This window comes from Rhinolophus ferrumequinum, chromosome 4 (genome assembly GCF_004115265.2).
Source record: "Rhinolophus ferrumequinum isolate MPI-CBG mRhiFer1 chromosome 4, mRhiFer1_v1.p, whole genome shotgun sequence".
NCBI lineage: Eukaryota > Metazoa > Chordata > Mammalia > Chiroptera > Rhinolophidae > Rhinolophus > Rhinolophus ferrumequinum.
In genome coordinates, this window is record NC_046287.1 from 90,598,804 (window position 1) to 90,617,214 (window position 18,411).

Genomic DNA, 18,411 nt, shown 5'->3' on the forward strand with positions numbered 1-18,411 from the left:
GAAATTCCTAAAAGGAAACAGCCCATGCAAATTGCCAGGTAAGAGTCAATAAATTAGCTATTGTAGTTATAAATCTGTAGCATGCTTATTTTATTTTTAAATATTCATTACGTTATATTCTTTGAGTTAATTTATATTTCTGTTAGAACCCTAACTCAAATGAAGTTAGTCAATGAAGTTTTTTCTTTCAAAACAGTTTGAAAAGTTGCCAGCCTGCCTATGTATGTGTGAGTTTATATGTGTGTGCGTATATATGTATTTATTTATCTCTCACTAGCAGGAACCAGTCCTTTTCCTTTCCTAAAATATGGGTTTTATTTGTGCTATTGGAGACTTTCCAATAGCACAAATAAAAGTCAAAGATGATGACAATCTTTAACATATTATTCACTGCTTAAGAATAGCAGATTTGGGGCAGTCTTTCAATGAGCCGATTTTGAGATAATCAAATTTGAGCACAATGAAACACTAATTAGAGGCCTTCTTTCTGTCGTTTTTCTCACCTGCCCGGATAGTTCTCAGTAACTTGGAAATTTAGTAGTTGCTAAGAGATTCATCTCCCACTAGATTGTCCCACAGGGGAGGGTGGGGAGAACATGAAGAAAAAGGAAAGCCCTCTGCCCCAAAAACCACCATCAAGACGTTATACGTGATGGTAGGTGATCTTTAGGGGCCTCGCGTACCCATGCCCAAAATCTTCTGTTGAGTCATTGCACAGGAAGTGGTTCTGCAATTCAAAATTATCCTATAGCTTTGTCTTTCTCCCAAATGGAAAACAGGTACCTCAGCCCCTCTGTCCAAAGACAGTGACCCCAGCGATCTCAGTGCCTTTAAAAACAACTCAGTCTTTTGGAAGTATCTCTTAAACTTGGTAAGGGGATTCATTCCATGGCATAAAAAAAATAAAAAGAAAGCAATCCCGAGTGATCCAGTTCTTTCTTGGGTGTGGGGCAGCAATGGGGAGAACAGGCACTTGCCACTAGGACATGGGATTTCCCTGCGACTGCTGCATCTCAAGTGGCAGCAGCAGGATTTTTCCTTTTCTAGATAATGGGGTGGGGAAGGTAAGCATTTCTGGAGGCAGTCAGAAACAATTCCACGGTTCCTTCATTTGTCTATGATCTACACATTTACAAAGCACTGTCACTTTCTTTACCTCCTTTAATCTCCTCTAATAGATGGTTATCCCTATTTACGGGAGGAGGACATTTTAATGCAGAGGCACCGCTGCTGCATGGAGAGCTGCAACTGGAATCCACACTGTCCAGGTCTCTGTGCTTTTTCCTCCATACTCAGGGTCCAAAAACTATGACCTTTGGGTGAAATCCGGCCAGCCACCTGGTTTTACAAATGAAGCTTTGTTCTGTCTACAGCTGCTTTCTCACTACAGTGGCAGACCTGAGTAGTTGGAACAGGTGCTGTATGGACCTCAGAACCTACCATATTTACTACCTAGAAGTCTTTTTCAGGAAAAGTTTGCCCAGCCCAGATGGCTTCTGAAACTAAGAGGTCCAAAGTGTTCTGTGGAACACTCTTGAAGATGAGGCAAGAGATTTGAGTGATCCTGCTTGCTTGTCTTTCTGTTTGTCACCCTGACAGTTGTATAATCATCAAGACATCTGTAGCATTTTGTTCTAATTTAGCAGGTTGGGACATCACAGCTCTTAGGACTCTCAGAATTGTTTTGCCTTAAATGCAAATAAGAAATCACATGACAGCAATCATTTGTGTTTTGCTGGTGTTCACTGCCAGTAATGGAGGGTGCCGAATGGATGAGTCAGCTGAATATAACCTCTGCAGTTTCTTCTTGTTTTTGATTGGAGGAAGACAATTTTAGGCAAGCGATGCTGACATTTTTTCAGATACTTTGTTTCTGCAAACAGGAAGTTATGGTCAATTGCAGTTGAGTTGGAGAAGTGATTCCATAGTTCTTATGGCTCTGCTTCTAGACTGTTCCTTCTTACCCTTCTCTATCTCCTTTATGAAGTTTCCATGACCTTCTTCTCTTTCTACCGTCTTGGCCACATTGGTCTCCTCCATTGCAGTGTTTTTTCTGTGTCTTCCTTGTTACTCCACTAGCCTCTCTCACAGAAACGATCACCATTCAGGCAATATCTGCAAGTCCTCCCACCAGCAGGGTCATTCTTCTTTGGTCATCCTAATTTATTCTAGAATTGCGCTAAATTGTTAAAAGAAAAATAAAATAAAATATTTAAAAGCCACTCCCTAGAATTGTTTTGTTCTCTTAGATAATCTTTGGGTTTATTTTTCTCCATGTTTAATAACATGCTGTATTGACAGGGGCTGTTAAAGTCAGTGGAAGAAGCAGTTCTTTGAGTTCCTTTTCACCAGAAGCATTTGTGCTCCCTGTTGATGTAGAAAAGGTAAATATATGTTCTTCGTGGTTATTTTGTTTGTTTGTTTGTTTTTAAATACACAGAGACTGTTAATCCCTTAAGTAGTGCTATTCTGATTTAAATCTGGAAATTTCACTTGATGATGCATGGCAAATAGGTTTCACTTCAGCATTTGACTAATAGAGGCTCCCAGAAGCCCCAAGCTAAGAAGGGCTCTGAGGTAGTGTCGGCACTCATCTAGAAAGTCTGTCATGACTGATAAATGATGTCAACCATTGGGTCACCACCAACCTAGGGTTTTAGATCACAAGAAATTTAAATTGGGTGGTCTGTTGATTACAGTGGGCTAAATCGTATGTCTTGGAAGATACGGGCTATACTTCATGTAATGACCTATGATAATTCAGTTAAATGAACATTTATATTTCTATGCATTAACTCCATAGCCTCTTGATTTTTAAATCTAATATGCCTTAATGAAAAAAAATTGATTATGCCTGTATTTTAACAAGCATATTCATTTTTTTTCTGCAGGAGAATGCCCACTTTTATGCTGCAGATTTGATGATATCAGCAATAGAGAAAATGAAGTGTAACATCCTGAGTCAACAGTACATGGAAAACTGGAACACAGAAGAAGCCAGTGGGTCACTTGGGAATGATCAAGCTGACTCTGAAGTGACCTTTTATACCAACATAACGCAAGAGTCTGGGTCTTCCACTTCTTCCGACAGTGGCTATGAAGGCAAGTGGGGTAAATATAAGAAGGCTTTATGCTGTAGTCTCCATGTACATCTATCTCCTCTGTCACATCCAGAAGTACATCTTTGAATCCTTTGTCTAAAACTTCTGGAGTAACCTGTCCTCACCATAGCTGCCCAGTGGGCTTGGGATCGGTGAGCATACTCCCATCAGCGGTTAAACTGATGTGTTTTTTTGTTTGTTTGTTTGTTTTCTTGGACTTCATCTTACTTTTCCTTTTGGCAGTGGCTGGAGTTTTCCTCTTCCTTTGTTACCTGTCACATAGCATTCTCCTAGCTCTTCTTCCTTTTCCAATATTCCTCTTCCTTCATTCCACAAACAAGGAGCCTGTGAGGTGCTGGGAGTCAACAGGCAACAGGATGTGCTCCTTCCACTCCAGGAGCTCTCATGCCGGAGCCCAGGCTGAGAAGCCGTGTGGGATCATTCGGGTAACAGAGGCAGGGACTCAGCACATTGGGTCACAGATGTAGGAGCATCTCATCTCCTTCTGGGATCCAGGGAGTCCTTCCTGGAGAGGAGGGTTCCTAGGCTGAGAACCGAAGTTAGGGCTTGTCATTTCTTCCCATTTCCTAAATGGGAGTTCTGCTTCAGTCCTAGATGATTGTTTTTCACATTCACTTCCTGGAGATTTTACCCACTGCAATACCTTTTCATTATTCCCGCTCTGTTGACATTTCTCAAATTTGTTTTCAGTCCTGCACTTCTCTTCTAAATGCTTTCTCCATATGGCTGGGACCTATGGAACATGTCCACCTGGATGGCCCCCTGGGATCTCTAACTCAATATGTCATCTCTCTGTCACTCCCTCACAAACCCTTTCCCTCCCACCAAGAAAAAAGATTAAAAACTAACGCTTGCTTTTCCTTTTGACTTCTTCTACCTGGCTTCTTAATTAGGACCCCTTCAGTCAGAAGGGAAGAACTCACTCCATGTGGAACATATGTAGCACAATGCTACCACAAAACAGGCGTACAATAAATAGTTGTAGAATGTACAATCTGCCTCAAATTAAAAAGAATTTTTTTTAAAGGCTCTGTACCCACTCCGTCCGTTCCCTATTGCTGCCTTTTACCTGGACCACTGCAGCAGCCTTCTGTAAGAACTGCATTTGGGTCCTCCATATGTGTCTGCTGCCTTTAATTTTCTCTTTGCTTTCTGCCTTTTCCCCCTCATTGATCCTATACAAATCTGTCTTTCTAGAACACAATGTCTAGTCCTGTACAGTGGCCTGCTGAGTTTGTTCTACATTTTGTCCTGCAATTTTTAGGCTTGTGGGATCCAGCTTCTTCCTACCTTTCCAGCAGGCATTTCCTGCCATTTCCCAGAGTTGTACCATAGGTACAGTTATACTAACCTGTTTTACTTGCTGGCAGACATTTCTCCTGCCTCCCTCCCTTTACTTCAGCAAGGCTCTCCTAGGACACACATTAGTTTCTTCATCCTTCCCATTCTTCAAAAGCAGTCTTCAGCCACCAGCACTGTGACATGCTCCCTGACTTGTATCACAGGCAGGGGTCCCATTCATGAGGAATGAAACATAAGCTGTGCTCCAGAGTGCTCTGTAGTTGTCTATGTACATGGCTCCCCGCTGGAGTGGTGCAGTGTGGAGCTCTGCCTCTGAACTTCTTAAGGCCCACAACACGCAGCTGTGTTTTCTTGTGGTCAAGTGTGTCAGTATCTCAGACCCTCATGTGATTTTAAATTCTTTGATGGATGAGAATTTGTCTTATCTGTATTTGAATTCAGCGTAGCACCTTGTCTGAAATAGGTGTTTAGTAAATATTTGTTGAATGGTTGAATGGATACTAATGTTTAGCTGAAATTTTTTTTTAAAAAAAATGAATGTTTAAAGAAATTTTAAAATATTTCTACCACCCAAATAAAATACTTATCTTTTATGAAGTACCAACTCGTGTGACATTTATGGTGATAGATGCTACTCCATGAGGTAGATCAGTGTTTCTTCAGATTGCAGGTTGGTCATGAGAGCATTAAAAAAAAAAAAGAATAGAAAGTATCAGTGGGTATCTCATTTAGGGTGAGCAATGCTTCCTGGAACTTTTTTCACAGTTAAATATATATTTGTGTTTATCCTAGGTTGCAATGTAAACTGTATGTTACTGTGGCTCGTAATCAAGAATGTTAGAAACATGGACTCAGGTGAAATTGCCCGCATTTTATCCATGAGGAAACCGAAGCTGAGAAGTTGATTGTCTGTGGTCACCTGGCTGGGATGGGACAGTGCGGTGTTAAACCAGCCAGTCCACTACCAAGCCATTCACAGAACCTCTTGCAAGCTACGGGCTAGAATACCTCCCTAAACAACTGTATTCATTTCTATGTTTAGTCAAGTGAATACAGTTTCATTGTAATTATATTCCCAGGTTAATGTAATTGCATCAATAATATGATTATATTAACAGTGTTTTATGTTCCGTTTTTCATGTTGTTATGGCTTTCATATTTTTCAGTGATGGTATATCTTGAGTTAACAGAGTGATTTACAAAATCAGTTCCCTATTATTTGGCGGTTAAGTAGCTTTTCATATTTTAACATTTCAAATGGCCTGCAGTTAGCTCCTTTATGATCAAAGCGTTCCTCTTTCATCATTTTTTTTTTCATTTTAATGTCATTCTTAGGATAATTCTCCAGACTTGTCTTAGAGATAGAAAAGTATGAACATGTTCGTATTTATATTAGTTTCCGAGGGCTGCTGTAACAAAATGCCCCAAACTGGGTGGCTTAAAACAATAGAAATCTATTCTCTCACAGCTGTGGAGGGCAGAAGTCAGAAATGAAGTTGTGGGAAGGGTGGATTCCTTCTGGAGGCTGTGAGGGAGAATCTGCTCCAGGCCTCTCTCCCAGCTTCTGGTGGTTACCTGCAATCCTTGATGAGCGTTGGCTGTAGACACATCCACTCCAGTCTCTTCCTCCCTCTTCACGCGGCCTTCTATTTTCCTCTTTTTATGATGTCAGTCATTGGATTTCGGGCTCACCCTAATCCAGTATGACCTCATCTTGACTATATCTGCAAAGACCCTATTTCCAAACAAGGTCACGTTCCCAGTATTGGGTAGACATGGTTTTGGGGAGTGGGGGAGTGTGGGGGGCGTTTCAACGCAGTACAGTGTTTATGTTACATATACTCTTGGCCTCACTGTGAAGCTGAGATTGTTGTTTTCTCCTCTCATTTTTGAAAATTTTGTATTATGGAAATTTTCACACATAGGTGAAAGTAGGCAGATTACTCTTTTGAACCCTCTCACACTCATCAGTCTATTTGACTTAATCATCGTGAATGCAGGAACAACAGAAAAATAGCTCCTTGCAGCTTTGTAATTCTTCAAACCGAAGTTTTAAATTCTGTTAAAGTAACCTCAGCCCTTTTGATCCCCAGTTTCGATACAGTTGGGTATTTCAGGTTGTGTACCTTTTTCTTCTTGTTGGTGAAACCCTTTCCTGTCTCTCCCTAGGTTGTGCTGTGTTACAGGTCAGCCCAGTGGTTCAAACACCTATTTACTGTGATGTGGTGAAAGAGTGCAAATGTGACCTTGATGAATTTGTTGTTGTAGGTAAGGTTTGGGAATTCATCAGCTGTGACTGGATGCCTGTGGCCTGGGCCCTCCCCCACATACTGACATGGATCACACGCAATACCGCAGTATTGTGGCATTCCGAGAAACTTCTCCCAAAATCAGATTATGTCCCCGATATGAAAAAATAAGACATTCTTTTAAATGTCTTGGTAGTGAATCTCCCCATCTCACTTGTAGAATTGAATGCAAAAGCAGATAATCATGGTCTGATATCAGTTTGGCCTCTCAATTATATTTTGGTGAAATTTCAGATGAGTATATTTTGAAATTTGGTCATTAGCTGAAATCTCATAATAGAAAGCTAAAAGAGCTTGAAGTGTGGAGATACTGAAAACTGGTTCTTTCTGAAATGCAGGGAGCTATTTTTCTGTTTTCATAAAATGACTAAGTGAAACAGACTAAAACTTCGCTACTCTTTCTTTTCCCACAGAACTTGGAGAGTTTAACAATATCACAGAAACCTGTGGATGTCCCTGCAGCTCCTCTAAGAGGTATCTCTCTTCCATATCCTCTTTCTCATAGACCCCTGGGCCATCACCTCTGAGACGCTCCAGGCCTCTGACACCTCAGGCCATTTTTAGCCAGTTCCAATGACAGGGATTACTATGTAGAAATAAAATAATAACCACTCAAGTTTCTATAGTGTTTAAAAGACTTTTGTATACATTCTTATTTAATCTTCCCGGATAAGCTGGGTGGGTTTTTTTTTAAACCCCATTTTATAGCATTTTATAGATGTAGAAACTGACACAATGCTGTCAAATAACACAGGTAGGACTTGAACTCAGGTCTTCCAACTGTAAATCCAGTGCTCTCTTCACCATATCTCCCAGTCATGGCACCCGCAATAAATAAGCGCTGTTCAGTTAAGCATGGAGGAATTGTGTTGAGTAGGACAACCATTGGTGCGTGATTGGTGCATGGTCTTCTATGACACCTCCTCTGACTTTCTGGGAGAGGGAAGGACAGTTGAAAACCTGAAGAAGACCCTTAACATACTCCTCATGAATATACTTTCTAATTTTCTGCATCTCTTACATTTCAGTGTCACTTATGAGCCAAACTTCAATTCTGCTGAGCTAATAGCCAAAGAATTATACCGAGTATTCCGGAAGTGTTGGATGTTGTCACAAGTTAATTATCAGCTGGCAGGTTCCCTGAGTGCAGCTGGCTCAATAGTAAGTATAAAAATAAGTTGACCTTGCATTGAGATTTCCTAATTTCTCCCATTTTGCCTGCTGTTCACTTCAGACATGTATGCGTTTCCTTGTATGGTTGCTGGGTGTTGGGGAAGGACAAAGAAGAAGGATAAATCTGGTATTTACTGAGTGTTTATTATGCACCAGGGACTGTGCTTAGCAATTCACATTTTAGTCCTCATAAGGATCCTATTAGGTAGACGCTGTTGTTATTTTTGTCTTAAAGTGTTAGTTGCAGGGCCAGCCAGTGGTAGAACAGGAGTCAGGCCTCAGGCTGCCTAATTTGAAAGTCTGTGCTGGTTCCCTGTGGAATACTCTTCCCTCTGACAGCATGTAGCCTCTGGGGCCGGGGGGCAGAAAACTTTGTGGCAAAGGCTAAAAGCACTCTGGAAATGCAGGGAAGCAAAAGGCAGCTGAAGCAAAAGTAACACGGAGGTGTGTTGGGGTGTTTATTGAGCAAAGTGGTTTGGTATGGTTGCATAACATGTGTTTGTGTGTATCTGTGTGTGTGTTGGGGGGTGGTCATTGATCTTCCTGGAAAATAAGGCTTGAATGATAGTGGCCCAATTGTGCAGGATGTAGAATACTAATTTGAGGAGTTTGGATTTTCAATTCTAATTGGAAAGCTTAAGGGTTCTGAGGGGAGCCAGACAGGGGAATGGGCTTAAAAGAGCTTATTTCTGGGTAAGTCTGACAACTACAGGGGTTCTAATTGACAGCATCTGTCAGCCCATTGACTAAGAGGTATAAGGCTGTGCTGTGCATGAAAGCATTCCAGGTCACAGTGACCTACTTACCGTCATTTGAAGTCTGGAAACAAATAACTCAAAAAACTAAGAACCTCAGAAAAGTGATCTCATCTGGGTGCTGTTTTAAGCAATGTTTCCCAGGATGGCTTTAGATCCCACGAAGGGCTCTTGCCTGCCATGTCCCTTGGTTTGATTGAAAGCAGTTTTAATTTTTCATGGTAAATTGTAATGATAGAAACACATCTGTGAATGCCTTTTTAATATCAGTTCCTAGAATATGCATGTTTAAGCTGTTCCTAAGTCCCCTTCCGTGTCATGCAGGTTGTAAATGAAGAGTGTCTCCGGCAAGACTTTGAATCCAGTGTGGACATTGTAAAGGAAATTAAATTTAAGTCAAGGCTCAGAGGGACCAAAGACTGGACACCCCCGAGATTTCAAGTCATAGTTGATGTCCACCCACCGCTCAAGTATGTCTGGGTTGCTGCTTGGGACTCCCATCCAGTTAGAACAGGTTTTGGTGGTTCCCACCTGATGCTTTGTGGAAATAGGTGAAGGAATGCTGAGGGACAAAGGAAAATTTGTTTTGGGAAAAGGAAAGTTGGGCATATTTTTCTGAGTTAGCTTTCTCGGCACCCTGTTTATCATGGGCGTTTGGGGGGCTCTCTGTACATTCTGACAAGTTGAGAATTTAGCTAAGTGTCCTTAATTATGAACATGACATAGCAACTGAAAATCAAATAGGCTTAAAGGGGATTTTTTAAGGAGCTCATATTGAACCTGAAAAATCATATACAATAATTTAAAAAGACTAGGCTGCTCTATTTTCCATTGCAATGTGGAATAAAAATCAATGAATACATTTTTTTTTAAAGGAAATTTAATCCTGGGGAGAGTTCTTGTAGTTAAAAGGCACATGGGTAGGGTTCTGCATACTTTTACCGTGACCATTGTCGCTGACCCTAAATTATAACAAAATTTCGCAACTTTCTCAGTATTTCTAAATCACAAGTGAAATCGTGGCACCCACAGTTCAATAGAAAACACTTCATTGGACTGTCTCTCACCAGAAATGTTGTATAGTTTGATCTTACATTATCTCTTATTTCCTTGGATCCGTTTGTGAACTTCCAAAGTGCATCACCTCTTTGTATCATGGCTACGCAAACCTTCTTCCTGTGTACCTGTGTCTATCCTCTCCGGAAAGAGGATCCTGCATGTACGGTGACAAGTCTCTGCAGACTCCTGGTGGAAGTGTTCTTTGTGGTTCTGACTTCTGCTTTGGTGGTAGCAGGGGCTTTTAAAACACCCAGGGATTTCAACTAGAAAACTCTAGTGAGTTATTCTATTTTTTCCCAAATGAAAAAAAAAAAAGAAAATTAAGTTCCCAAGCCAAGGAAAGTATCATGATGTCCACTTTCTAATCAGTGACAAATGCTCCATTGTTTTTTTGTTTTGTTTTTTTTCTGAACTTTAACTGTTACTGTTTTCTGTACTCAGGAGGGATCTCGTGGTGGCAGCCCAGAATTTTTTCTGTGCTGGCTGTGGAACTCAAATAGAACCTAGTAAGTAAAGAAATGGACTCCCTGCTTATTATGTGATAACAGGGCAGAGAATAATGGAATTGGGCAATGCATTGATGTGTGAGAGATGCCTGTGGAGAGAAGTTAGTGTAAGAGCTTTGTAACGTTGCCCTCTCTTTCATGAAGAGGCCGTCGTGATTTACAACGCTATGTGACTGGCCTCTCAGACTTTTCTAGTTCCCTCCCCATTGGGCATTCAGCTCCAGCCACGTGGCCTCCCTACTGGTCCTTGAAGGTGGCAGGCTCATTCCTGACTTGGATTTGCTTTCGTGGTTTTCTCTCTCTGGAATGACATCCCCAAGGCTGGTTCCCTTACTTCCTTCACATCTTCTCTCAAAAGTTAGAAGATTTTTCCTGGGTGCCCTATTGAAAATGTCCACCTTGCCACCAACATACAAATGTATGCATTATATTACCATTCCTTCTTATTATTTTATTCTAGGACTTATCTTCCTCAAATACCTTTTTAGACTTGACTGAGTTTTCTTATTATTGTCTGTCTTCCTCTAAGATGTGTTGTCTGTTTTATTCATTGCTTTATCCCCTGCTTCTACAAGGGTACCTGGCGCACAGTTGGTCCTCAGAAGATAAATTCATTGAATGATCGAATGGCTTACCAAGGAGCTATCCAAACTCCTCTGAGAGGGTTTGAGGAATTGGCCTTGAGGGGATCATTCCTGGGCCAGCTGAGGCCTAGAAAATGAGGCTTCCCCCAGTCAGGAATAAAAGTTACCGCTTGAGACTGGGAATCACTTGCTCTGCACTGAGGGTGTCCATAGGACTGACCTGTGGAAAGCCAGGAAGACGAGCTTTGCTGGAAAGGGTTCCCTTGGCCTTTGATAGGCATCTTGGAAGGAAAGAGACTTTGAGGACCTCTACCTCAAGAAATCAAAATAGAAAGAAGAAATCCATCTGGGCTTCTTCTTCCATGTTGAATGACAATGCCTGCCACACATCAATTAAATAACTCATCTTCCCAGCTAGTCTATTTGGTGAACCACTGTATTCTGGTGCCTCGTAAATATTGAATGTACAAGTTAGAAACTATGAACACATGACTATGATTCCACTAACTTTTCAAGTACTTCCCTGAGTTTATACCAACACGGAGATGTGTGTCTGCGCTGTTGATGCAATCATGGTCCTTCCTTCGTGGAGCTGGCTTACAGGAAGGCACAGTCATCAGCCAAGTAGATAACAAGGAAGATGAATGCAGAGAAAGAGAAAGTTAAGAGTGCTATGGGATTTACAGCAAGGGAACTTGATGGAGCTTGGGCTGGGAGTGAGAAATTTTGTAAGTGATTATCCCCAGAAGTGTGTGGGAGTGGGGTGGAGGGAGTCACCCCACCCCACGCTCCAAAGGGCCAGAGGCTATTGCAAAGAAATCCTGTGTGACTGGAGAGTCAGACTGAGAGAAGAAAACAGGCTGCAGCGATAAGCAGAGCATAGATTGTGGAGGTATTATCAACCATGTAAACCATTTTGGACTTTTCCTATGAAATTCTTATAGTTCTTAGGATAATGCTTTTTTAACTTTTTATTTTGAGACAATTTTAGACTTACAAAGAGTTGCAAAGATAGTAGACATTCTTAGGATAATGTTTTTAAACTTTATTTTGAGATAATTTTAGATTTACAGAAGAGTTGCAAAAATAGTACATACATCTTGTGTACCCTTCAATTCACCTAGCTTCCCCTAATGTTAACATAATAATGATAGTATAATTATTAAAATTGAGAAATTAGCATTGGTACAATCCTGTCAACTAACTACAGACTTTTCTGAATTTCATTCTCTTTGTTCCAGGGTCCAATTCAGAATTCCACATTGAATTTAGTTTTCATGTCCCCTTTGTATTCTCCGTTCTCACACATACAGAAACATTTGAAAAGTGAGCAGTAGACAACATGACATTTTACCCTTCAGACTTCAGCAGATCCTAACGATAAGGATTATGAACAGGTATCACACCGAAGAAAATAGCAGTTCTCTAATATTGTCTAATACTAGTCCATATTCATTTGTTTCCCTTAAGATGCCATTTATGGCTAATTTTTCCATCCAGGTTCCAACCAAGTTTCATCTATTGCATTTGGTTATTCTTTAGTCAGCTGTATTCTAGAACTGCACTCTCCAATATGGTAGTCATTGTCCCCTGTGACTACTTAAAATTAAATTTAAATTAACTGAAATTAAAAACCCGGTTCTTCAGTGACACTAGCTACATTTCAAGTGCTCAGTAGCTACATGTGGCTAGCAGCTACTGTATTTATTGGACAGCACAGATACAGAGCATTTCCATCCTCACAGAAAGTTCTATTCGTCAGCATTGTTTTAAAATTGCTGCCTCCTATTTTTTTTCCTATGATATTGACTTTTCCTAAAATGAGAACAGTTGTGGTTCAGAGCAGGGTTTCTTAGCCTCAGTCCTATTAATTTTGTTGTGGGGTGCTGTCCTGTGCATTGTAGAATATTTAGCAACATCACTAGGTGCCACTAGCAGCTCCGCATTCTGACAACCCAAAAAGTCTCTAGACATTTCCAAATGTCCCTTGGGGTGAAAAAATCACTCCTGGTTAAAAACCAGTGGTTTAGGATGTTTTGTTCTGTTTTAACCAAAAGACATAGACATAATTTATTCTGTATTGATAATGGAATGCTTAGTATACATTCATTGATGAATGAGTGACTGGATATTGGAATGTTAGGATTTTAGATGTTAGAGAAAGATGAATTATATCCGGAAAATTTATAGACCCTTTCTGTCCTCATTTTTCTTCATATTACTAAGTTTGATCAGAAACATAGAGTTCAGAGGCCAGGGTATAAGCTCCCCTTTTGCCCGTTTAATATAAAATGTACCAAGGCCCTATCATAAGCAAAGTCATACTCGTTATCTGCGCACCAGAGAACTTCATCCAGTGTGGAAAACAGATGCAATGCAATAGACTTTTCAAAGTTTCAAATTTGAGAACCCAGACATAATTACTAGGTACTTAAGTTCTTAACAGATAATTTGTCACCCCAAAGAGATATCACATAATTAATTCAGAGTTTGATAATAGTGTACTCGTATGTACATACTCATATGTACTTATGGTTAAGCCTCATTATTCACAAATTCCATATTTGCGAATTCACCTGCTCCCTAAAATTTATTTGTAACTCCAAAATCCAACTCGTTGTGTTTTCAGTCATTCACAGATAGGCACAAAACACTGAAAAATTTGAGTCACCTGAAATTTGAGTTGCTGGATGCACACGTTCCCAGCTGAAGCTGAGCAAAGCAGTGCTCTGCCTTGTTTTAGCTCCTACAGTAAAACAGGTTTTTTCCAGTCTGTTTAGTGCCTTTAAAAAAATAAAATAAAATATTTTTGAGCTTTCTGTTGGTGATTTAGCTGTTTAAAATGCCCCTAAGCACAGTGCTAATGTGCTGTCCAGGGTTCCTCACCACGAGAAGGCTGAGATGTATCTTCAGAGAAAATGTGCGCCTTAGATAAGCTTCCCTTAGGCATGAGTTAGAGTGCTGCTGGCCCGGAATTCCGGGATAAGAATCAACAGTATGTTGAATACTGTGTCTTTAAACAGAAAACACACATAAAACAAGGTTCTGTATTGATCAGTTGATGACAATGTTGTTCTCGGAGACTCACAGGAACCCCCCTGCTCCCCCCCACTCTGCCCCAGGAGCAATGTTCAGTATTCACTAATTCAGGGTTCGTGGCTACTTTGTAGAACATTCACTACCCTCAGATAATAAGAATCACCTGTGTTTCTTTGTATTTACAAAGCAACTCTGAGTGTGACCTAGGTTTGAGATAATTTGTGCAAATGCAAAGGCCTTAGCTCCTGGCCCTCCTGTTCAGTGGAATACTATGGCTGAAACCTGGAGCTTCCCCAGTCCAGACTTGGGTTGGAATTCTGCTTGCCTGCTGACTCTTTGTATGTCTCTGGCATGTGGCTTAACCTCCCTGCAGTGTGCTTTCTTCAGTGCAATAGGGGAAGTAATAGTCCTGACCCGGTAGAGGTTCGAGCACAAAGTGATACGGTGTATGTAAGACAACTAACTGGTACATGACACTGACTTAGTGTTCATAAAGGTTTGCTCGTATGGTCACTCAGACCTTGTTAATCGTAAAGTTGTTATAGGGAAACTGTTGAGAATCTATAGTGTGCTGGGTACTGTGGTAGCTGCTTTGCCATTGTTATTTCATTTATTCCTCACAATGTGCCAACTATTAGGTTGGTGCAAAAGTAATTGCGGTTTCTGCAATTTTTTTTTTAACCTTTTAAACCGCAATTACTTTTGCACCAACCTAATAATATGAGCCAAATGGTGAGTGATAAATATGGGCCTCGGCTCCTCTTAAATAGACCATAGGAGACTTAACTGAATTGCTGTTTTCTTCTTTAAGCTGGGTGACGAGTACCCAGGCATTGGTCTGTATACCTTTTGCTTGTCAGTATATTTTATCGGAGCTATTTCCAAAAGCAATGCATGTTCATTTTAGCAAATTAAAAAGTGCAAAGAGCAAAATTCCTTTCCTCCACCCTCCTTGCAGTTGACTTTTGGGTGGGCATCCTTTTGAACTGTGTATGTATTTTTTAAAAACAAAATCAAGATCGCATGATACATACCTGTTACTGTATGCCCACTGCCCATGTTCTTCATGTGTTTCATAGGCTATCTGGCATTTCACTGTGGAGTGCACCATACTTATTTAACGGATATTTAGATTGCCCCCTCTTCTTCGTTATACATGTGCTGTAATGAACACCTTTCTGTATCTCCATGTGTGCATGTTAGCGTGTCTGTCTGATGCCACAGCATTGGGATTCACACTGCACAGTTAAGAAGTGTACCACGGGAGTGTCCTCCTCAGGGGTCGCTCTCTTGTGAATGGGTGCCCCCTCTGTGCCTCCCCAGCTCTGGATCCTCTAACTGTGTGACAATCTGAGGCAAAACCAAGTATTTCACTCTTTTGATATGCACGTCTTTGTTACTGAGATGAAGTGTTTTTCACATCTTACTGGTTACCTGTATTTCTTCATTCCGTGTATTGCCTATTCTCAGCCTTTGTGCATTTTTGTATTTTATTTCTCACTGATTTATCCAGGAATTCTTTTGGATGCTTCTTTCCAATAGTGTACATATAGTGCTTTATAATTTACGGAGCACTTTTCCTATGCATGATATCCTGTAATCCAGTTCTGTGGCTCGGGACAGTTAGCCTGAAGAGATCCCGACTTGCCTTTAGCCTTCCAGCCAGTGAAAGTTCGGCTCTGGAATCCCACCCAACGTCCAGACCGTAAATCTCATGCTCTTTGCGCAACACTGAAATTTATAGTGCCCAACTTCTAAATCCAGCAGCATTTGGGAAGGTTCTATTTTTCCAACATCTGTTCCACAAAAGCAAAGCTCATGAATGACCATGATAGAAGGCCTCCCGTCACTGTCAGAGCTTTCCCAGCTGCTGTGAGGTCGAGTGTGACTTTTGTAGCATGTCAACAGCCATCTGAGCCTTGATCCTTGGCGGAATTGGAGGTGGGGCCAGCCGGGGTAGCTTTTCAGCGTCAGCTGATTGGTGCTGTGTGTTCCGCAGAGTTTGCGAGGCGGCTCCGGTACTGCGAATACCTGGGCAAGTATTTCTGTGACTGCTGCCACTCACACTCGGAGTCCTGCATCCCTGCACGGATCCTGACCATGTGGGACTTCAGGAAGTACTACGTCAGCAATTTCTCCAAACGCCTACTGGACAGCATATGGCACCAGCCCATTTTCAATTTGCGGAACGTCAACTACAGTCTGTATGCGAAGGCCAAGGAGCTGGGCAGAGTGAGGGTGAGCAGCTGTCCTTTCCGGGGTGGGGGGGGGGGGGGAAATCCAGTCCAGTGGCTGAAAGGGTCCTGTGGTGGCAAATGCACATCCAGACAGACCCTTTGAGGGGTGGATTTGCTGCCCAGTGGATGGAGTTTAGGCTTCAGGGCTGCTCGCCTGCACTGTGAAGGCCCCAAGCCAAGTTTTATATTTATGCATAGTTTTGCATTTATACATAGCTTTTGAATGTTGTTTATAATGTTTTAAATGAAAGTTGTACATGTTTAAGTGTACATGATTTGATATACATAATGAAATGATTACTAGTCAATTAACATATCCATCTCCTCACATATGGTAGTTGTGTGTGTGTGTGTGTGTGTGTGTGTGTGTGTGGTAAGAGCACCTGAAATCTATTCTTAACGTAGTTTCAGTATTCAATACAGTATTGTTAACTACAGTCATCATGCTGTACATTAGATCTCTAGACTTATTCAAGCTACATTACTGTAACTATGTACCCTGTGACCAACATCTGCCCATTTTTCTCACTTCCCCACTCCTAGGAACCAGCATTCAACTTTCTGCTTCTATGTATTTGACTTTTTTGGCTTCCACCTATAAGAGAGACTATGCAGTTTTTTTCTTAGTCTGGCTTACCTCACTTAGCATAATGTCCGCCTGGTTCATCCATGTTGTTGCAAATGACAGGATCTCCTTCTTTTATATGGAGTTGTATGTTTTTCTTAAAGTAAGTTCCCAATGTTGTATAAGCTTTAGGGTCCACAAAACCTGGTCCCTCCTGAACCCTTTGTGGATCTCTGGACTCAGTCATGAACCCCTGCTATGGACTTCAATGATTTGTTTTATAGAGTTGTAGTATTTCAAGGTTGGAAATAACATTTAATTAATGTATACACGTGCAGTATCATGTATCATGTTTAAATCTCCCCCTGTTTGCTTTCTCACATAGGAAATTCAGGAGCAGCTATTTCAGATCAAGAAGATGTTGAAGACCTGCAGGTTTGCTGAAAGGTAGTACTGTTGGTTGGGACAGTCTGGGTATGGGAGTTGGGAAGACTGATAACCTCTACGCTGTGCCTCGTGGTCCAGCTCCTCCAACGCACAGGGCCTCTTGGCACAGTACAGTTATCCCTCGGTATCTTGTGGGATTGGTTCCAGGACCCCCATGGATACCGAAATGCTCAAGTCCCTTATATAAAATAGCATCGTGTTTGCATATAACCTACATTTGCATATAGGCTACAGCAGGGTCTGCCTACACATCACTTCATTCGTATGGATTCAGCATAGTGCATGGCACATGGCAAATTCAAGTTTTGCTTTTGGAACTTTCTGGGATTTATTTTTCAAATATTTTTGATCAGTGTATGGTTGAATCCTTGGATGTGAAACCCAACCCACAGATACAGAGGGCCAACTATAATCACCTTGTTTCTTTCCTTGGGAATGCAGACCCTTCCTTTAAAGTTACCAGACCTTCTAACCCACTAGTAGTAAATTTACTTTGATAAGAAAAATGGGTCAGTAAAAGGATGAAACAGCGCTAGCCAGTTGCTGCTGCTGCTGCTGCTGCTTCTTCTTCTTCTTCTTCTTCTTCTTCTTCTTCTTCTTATTATTATTATTATTATTATTATTATTTTAAATTGTGGTAAAATAAACATAACATAAAATTTACCATCTTAACCATTTTTAAGTATATAGTTCAGTGGGTTAAGTACAATCACGTTGTACAACCGTCACCACCGTCCCCCCACAGAACTCTTTTCATTATATAAAACTGAAACTCTGTGTCCATTAAACAATAGCTCCCCAGTCCCCTTCCCCCCAGGCCCTGGCAATCACCATTCTATATCTGTCTCTATGAATTTGACTCAGTACCTCATATAAGTGGAAGCATACAGTGTTTGTCCTTTTGTGACTGGCTTATTTTACTTAGCATGTCCTCAAGCCTTGTCCAAGTTGTAGCGTGTGCCAGAATGTCCTTTCTTCTTAAGGCTGAACGATATGCCATCATATGTATATGACACATTTTGTTTCTCATCATCCATCGGGAGGTGGGGGTTGCTTGCACATTTTAGCTATTATAAATAGTGTTGCTGTGAGCACAGGTGTACCAATGGCTTTGTAAAACCTCCTAATAGAGAGGCATGTCTAACTTTTATTGGCTGTATAGTATTCTAGACTATGATGTGGTGGTAATTTAAGTATAATCCTATTATCGATAGATTTTTTTTTAACCTAATAGATTTTAAATATCTTAAAATTTAAATAGATTTTAATATCTTTATATATTTAACCTAATAGATTTTTAACATTTAATAGAT

The 18,411-nt window shown here is 40.9% G+C and overlaps 1 protein-coding gene across 8 annotated transcripts in view; it reads left to right on the forward strand.

Annotated features, from left to right (window-relative positions):
* The window catches only part of RUBCNL (rubicon like autophagy enhancer), a 39,818-nt gene that overhangs the window by 15,932 nt on the left and 5,475 nt on the right, over positions 1-18,411 (forward strand). For 7 of the 8 annotated variants that reach the window (XM_033105028.1, XM_033105024.1, XM_033105023.1 and 4 more), the window contains 9 exons: positions 2,302-2,384; positions 2,892-3,111; positions 6,594-6,692; positions 7,147-7,207; positions 7,762-7,894; positions 8,986-9,131; positions 10,162-10,226; positions 15,849-16,087; positions 17,037-17,098. In XM_033105028.1, the coding sequence (XP_032960919.1) occupies positions 2,302-2,384; positions 2,892-3,111; positions 6,594-6,692; positions 7,147-7,207; positions 7,762-7,894; positions 8,986-9,131; positions 10,162-10,226; positions 15,849-16,087; positions 17,037-17,098 (1,108 nt within the window). The remainder of the gene's footprint in view (positions 1-2,301; positions 2,385-2,891; positions 3,112-6,593; positions 6,693-7,146; positions 7,208-7,761; positions 7,895-8,985; positions 9,132-10,161; positions 10,227-15,848; positions 16,088-17,036; positions 17,099-18,411) is intronic. The other variant, XM_033105029.1, reaches the window with a different exon arrangement.